Genomic DNA, 6,324 nt, shown 5'->3' with positions numbered 1-6,324 from the left:
GTCAAATTGAAATTTTTCATTGCAAATTCTTGAGGGCCCGTACTGAATGTCACTAAATATACACCTGACTGTATGAATTATGGTGAGACAGGCCGTACTAAAATTGATGTTCAGGTATTATAGAATGGTATGTTTTGGGCTAAAAGTAGTTAAAGTAAGTCATTGTAAATTGTCATTTTAATTTTAAAAGATACTACATGTATAATCTTTTAAAATTACTTATGGAAAGACTTGCCCAGTCTCAATTATCTAAATGGTTGTCATGTGTATAGAAAATACATTAAATAATGCTGTAATGGGCTGGGAAATGTGTGGCAAAGGCAAGGGGATGGATTCAGTAATACATAGATTATTATGCTCTTGAAGGTAGGCCTATAAGTTTTGGTAAATTGCCGGATAGCTATTCTTTAAAATGTTGATATACTCGGATGCTCCTGAGGATGTCTGATAAACACTTTAAAAAATTGCCCCTAAAACACTTCTGCTTTCGAGAAAAATTGAATATAAAAATTTACCGGTGCTCCCGGTAAATTTTGATAAATTTCAAATAGAGCTAATATACGGCCATCCAATGGTTGCTGCGACCATGAAAATCTCAGAATATGCAGTTGTGATATATAATTTCCAAACGGGAATAGCAAATCGGTCGATTTTAGTCAAGAAACATTGTTTTAAAGCTAAATTAATATCTTGGCCTTGAGAGGGAGCTACAAATGTCATCACTTTAGACTCGATTACAACCGCCGCGACAACGATCACTGAGTATTGTAGGATCGCATATAATATGATTCCAATAAAGTTCATTTGGACCAAATTCATGACCCCATACCAAAACTTTGTATTACCTTGGCTTTAAGCTCAGGTTGACACTGTTGTCTGACATGACAAAGCAAGAAATATTGTCAAATGTTTGGTCAAACATCATTGGGGATTCTTAACCGTCTTTATTGTTGCTATTATATTTTTTTCACTCAACAAATAAGATTGGTCATCATTAACTTCTTTCAAACGAATTTCCAATATCTTTTTTGGGGCATTGCATTTTAAAGCCTTATTTGTGTATTTTTTGACTGATGTAATGAAAAGAATCCCATTGGTAGAATAGAATAGAAACGTTTTATCATGTTAACAGGACATCGATGAAAAACAGCTTTGCTGATTCGATTGTTTCTTTTTTATCCTGTATAAATATGTCAAATATTTTTTTTTTAAATAAATAAATCGCATTTGTGTTAACTACCGAATTATCAAGAACAAAATTTTATTTGAAAAGTATTTGGTAAGGTTGAATAAAAGGGGTGCAATCACTTTCTATCGATTCCAATGCAGGTCACACCGATAACCAATAATAATGGAAGGTTTGGAAGTAAGCCCGAAGAAAGTCAAGTTGAATGTGCTTGTTGTAATTTAAAGGTTTTTTTTAGATAAATTTCACTATAATTTGTCTGCCCTTTTTTCAAGAAAGAAAGGCAGTTATATTTTTTTTTATTTAGATCGACAGTTTGTTGTGACTTATGAGTAACTCTAGCACATTTCACATGGACAAATAGTTTAATAGATCTAGTGTTGAACAATTAAGAAAACTCGTAAGATTCATAATAGTATAATACAATTCTTTTCATTGGATCCTAAGGCTGAAAATGCCTTTCAGACTATGCCAGTCGTATTTTTGTCAATAAAAAAGTAGCCTCGTAGTGGTAGACAAACCAAACCACGTGATATTTTAGACTCATAATTTTAAATTTCATACTTAGTTTTTAATTAATGTTTATTGTGTTTTAGAAATATAAAAATGTATATATCAAGTCTATAAATTATCATATCTTACTTTTTTTTTTTTTATATATATCTTTCTGTGTTGCATTGCAAATAATTTTGTGCTCTCATACCCCTGAAGGGGGTCGATAGAGTCAAATAAAATCTAAAATCTTCACGACAAAATTGGCGACGAAATCCAGGACGGCGTAAATTTCGTCGTAAATAATTCGCGATTTCGTCTATTCGCGATGTCCCTTCAGGTTTAGCATAATTTCGAGACCTTCCCTTATTTACAAAATAATCCGCGCACAAGCGAGGGTACGGCCAGTGGTACCAAAGAGTTTTAAGAGATGGAGTCAAAGGCGCTGGAAGTGAGGAGTGGCAGAAAAAAGTGGGGGGGGGGCAAAACCAACAGACCGTAATTAAAGACCTAAAACCTCTGAGCTTCCAGGGGCTCTGTCCCCTGGGGCCTGGACCCAAACAAGGGCCCTAAAGAGGGCCTCTGGATGCTCATCTGCCATCGTAATTAAATACCTAAAACCTCGAGCTTCCTAAAAAAAAAGAGTGGAGGGGGGGGGGGGAGCAAAACGCAGTTTTTTCCCCCTGAAAAACGACCTCCCTTTAAAAAAAAGGATTAAAGGAGTAAAAATGGTTTGTATTTTTAAAACAAAGAACATACAAATATACAACCTGAAAATTATACAACCTGAAAATTATATCCATTCAACGCGCATCATACCGTAGAAATATTGTGAGATGACGGGAAAGCGTATGTGTTTTTTATTTTAGAGGTGAGAAGAAATGAGCCCCTAAACACTGGCGTACTGATTGGGGGGGGGGGGGGTGGTATTTCTAATTTGATACCAGTGATTTACAAATGTTGCTGTAATGAAATGATTTTCGGTAGTATTTTTGTCTGTAAATCGTACCTTTTATGCGTTTATTGGAAAATTTCAAATTCCCAAATTTACGGTCGGGCGAAAAAATCTGATTATTTAGAAGCCTTCATGATTGTTATGGCCTGCAGAACGTCAGGGCTCGGGGGCTAGAGCCCCCCCTCACGATTTTGAAAAAGTATGTTTAAGAGAAAAAGTAAGGAAAAAAGAAAGAAAAAAGTGAGTGACCCGCCAATGTAACAAAGGAGGTATCAAAATATGCTAATCTGGCCGTAATTAAATGCTCCGCCCCGGGACCCCACGAAGGGCCCTATGGCGGGCCCCTGGATGCTCGTCTGACCCTAATTACCTAAAACCCCTGAGTTTCAGGGGGCTCTGCCCCTTGGATATATCTGACCGTAATTAAATACCTAAAACCACTGAGCTTCCGGGGGCTCTACCCTGAAGCCCACCTAAGACCCAAGGCGGGTCCGTGGGTGCTCTTCTGTCCGTAATAAAAGACCTAAAACCTGAGCTTCCAGGGGCTCTCAGCAGGGCCCTAAAGAGGGCCCCTGTATGTTTATCTGACGTCCGTCCGTAATTAAATACCTAAAAACCCTGAGCTTCAGGGGGCTCTACCCCTGAACCACCCCTGAGACCCCAAGGCGGGTCCGTGGATGCTCATTTGACCGTAATTAAAGACTTAAAACCTGAGCTTCCAGGGCTCTGGACCCCAGCAGGGGCCCTAAAGAGGGCCCCTGGATGCTCATCCGTAATTAAATACCTAAAACATCTGAGCTTCCGGGGGCTCTGCCCCATGAACCCCACATAAGGCCCCAAGGCAGGCCCGTGGATGCTCATCTGACCGTAATTAAAGACCTAAAACCTCTGAGCTTCCAGGGGCTCTGCCCCCTGACCCCAGCTGGGGCCCTAAAGAGGGCCCCTGGATGCTCATCTGCCACCGTAATACGGAAGTACGTCGCACGTGCGTGACGTGCGCTATATACTAGCGATATGGCACATGTAAAACGCGATACACATTTAGTTACTTAGCTAGGTTCAGCTTAGTACGTACGACGCATGTTCGAAAGTTACGGGACACAACTTATTCACTTCTAACTTATCTCACCGAATACTTCGAAAATGTCATACCGACCAGCCGGCTACGAGGATGAATATGATAGCAGTGACTCAGATGATTACTTTGTCGGAGGAAATAATTCCACTAAATCACAGGTAAATTATCGCTATAGAATCAATCTAGTTGGCACCAAACTGGAGACTCCGAGCTGGAGGATGTTGTTGCTCCATGTGTAGTGGGATAGCTCAGCGAGAGATCCTACGCGATATTCGGTGGTTTAGTAGAAATCCATATGTAGTGTAGGGTCTACTACTAGTATAGGTCTAGTACTAGGCCGACTGTACTGGAGTCTTTTGCAAAGAGGGTCAGGTTGTGATTAAAAACATTCTTTATTAAGTAGGCCTAGTACATTTATGTGGGTTTTAGTGCCTAGACTTTGATGTTAATGAGGTCAGTGAACACATCGAATTTTTTTTCTTCAGATTTACTTTCATTTAATTTAGGAACCAACGACAAGACGGTTAGTTAGGCCTAGGCTAGAGTCTACTCATAATCATATAGGCCGACTGTACTGGAGTCTTTTGCAAAGAGGGTCAGGTTGTGATTAAAACATTCTTTATTAAGTAGGCCTAGTACATTTATGTGGGTTTTAGTGCCTAGACTTTGATGTTAATGAGGTCAGTGAACACATCGATTTTTTTTTCTTCAGATTTACTTTCATTTAGGAACCAACGACAAGACGGTTAGTTAGGCCTAGGCTAGAGTCTACTCATAATCATATTAACTTAATCCACCAACTCTACGGAGATGTCTCTCATTTTTCCTAAACAATTTCACGAAGAACTTAGCTAGACATCTCGTGAAATTGATACTAATTACTATCGGCGAGAAGAGGAGCTAAACTAAGACATAGCCTAGCCTTTAGTACTTTAGTCGTAATTTCACCGGATTTAAAAAAAGTAATTTTAGGAAAACTACAAATTAGATCTAGGCCTAGACCCTAGACTATATCAAGGTCTTTCGTTCGTTAGCCTCTGATTTGGGTAGGGTAAATCAGAGGCTAACGAATGAAAGAGACAGAAATTTCTGTCTAATCTAGATATAGGGTAGACCGAATTTTCTGTCTTTTTCGTTCGTTAAGCCTCTTGTTTGGGTAGGGTCGGCACTCTCTTAAGAGACGGAAGCCGACTATACGCATTCCCTTGCTAACACCGTGGCCATTTATGGCCATATTTTATGCCCCGCAAATCCCCCAAATGTCATTTTACCTCGTGCATGTTATATTGTAAATTAGGCCTAGGCTATAATAAATCGGTTCCACTTACTAACTTGACTGAAATAATCCGTTTAATGGTCCCTTTTGAGGAAATTATGAGTCGAAATCGAAATCCATGTTGAAAATCTTGCGAGACGTATTTTAACTCTCGCTGCGCATGACGTCATCTAAATCTCATCCCTTCTAGTCTACGCCAAAGTCAAAATGATTATGAAGAAAAACTGTGATAACGCCATTACGAACGTGTAGCTCGCGCACAGTTTTTCCTTCATAATCATTTTGATTTTCGGGGCATAAAAATATGGCCATAAATGGCCATGGTGTTAGCAAGGAAATGCGTATAGTCGGCTTACGTCTCTTAAGAGAGTGCCGACCCTACCCAAATAAGAGGCTTAACGAACGAAAGAGACGGAAAATTCGGTCTAGATCTAGGGTAGCGCTCCCAGTATTCGGTCAGACAGCCGTTTCAAGAGCTAAAAAATTAAAAAAATAATTAATGGGCAGTGAAACTTGCACAAATCAGGCAGCTGAACAACTTTTCTTAACTCTCAAAATTAAATCAGATATAGGGCCCGGGAAAGATCTCCAACTTTGCTCGAAATTAGTCGGTGTCGCACAACTATCTGCACTTCCGCGTTCTGTTAGCACATGCGCTAACATGCATAGCCATATGTAGAAGTCTATTGCGAAACAACTACGTGTGCTGTCGCATTGAATTCAGTATGTGTGTGAAGAGAATCACTTCCGTGTTCACTCCATCGCAGCGAATTTACAAATGACGCACTTATCGATGAGCAAGACTAAGAGGTATTTATACGATGCCCTTGCCATGCGGTATTGCTCGTCCAGTATTCGGTCAACGCATTGACAATCAGTGCTTTATCGCGCAATTGTGTGAAAATAGTGCGCAAATAAGCTTCGATCCTTGGCAACGGAGATACCACGCACAAATCGCGTGACCGAATTCTAATCGGCGTGACCGAATTCTGAGCAGAAAAATGCTCTGTCTTCTTTCAGAAATATTTTTCTTATCATCATTCTTTATTTTAAGTGACTATAAAATCGTGTTAGAGGAATAATTTTCCTTTCTTTTGATGGGTAGATTGCAAAATAAAAGAGGTAAAAATTCAAAATATTAGTGATTTCCCCTTAAGTGACTGAATACCCTAGATCTATTTAAATGAATTAGGAATAAAAAAAGATTGAAAACTTTACCAGAAAATATGAGATGTAGACTAGGCTAATACTAATAGGGAGGCCAATGCCTGGCCGTAAGGCTTCTACGCCTACGATTTGTGCGCTCATCGTCTGAGTCAGAAAATTGCCTGAAAGAA

At 39.5% G+C, this 6,324-nt stretch overlaps 1 protein-coding gene across 1 annotated transcript in view; it reads left to right on the top strand.

Annotated features, from left to right (window-relative positions):
- Nucleotides 1–3,685: 3,685 nt before the first annotated feature.
- Nucleotides 3,686–6,324, top strand: part of LOC755128 (ankyrin repeat, SAM and basic leucine zipper domain-containing protein 1) — a 63,847-nt gene continuing 61,208 nt past the window's right edge. Inside the window, exon 1 of the mRNA XM_031000338.1 lies at nt 3,686–3,869. Coding sequence (XP_030856198.1) covers nt 3,777–3,869 — 93 coding nt within the window. The 5' untranslated portion in view covers nt 3,686–3,776. The remainder of the gene's footprint in view (nt 3,870–6,324) is intronic.

The sequence above is a fragment of the Strongylocentrotus purpuratus genome, unplaced genomic scaffold (genome assembly GCF_000002235.5).
Source record: "Strongylocentrotus purpuratus isolate Spur 01 unplaced genomic scaffold, Spur_5.0 spur5_scaffold_6, whole genome shotgun sequence".
NCBI lineage: Eukaryota > Metazoa > Echinodermata > Echinoidea > Camarodonta > Strongylocentrotidae > Strongylocentrotus > Strongylocentrotus purpuratus.
Note: the sequence above shows the minus strand (reverse complement) of the source record. Positions and strands in the feature narration are given on the sequence as shown.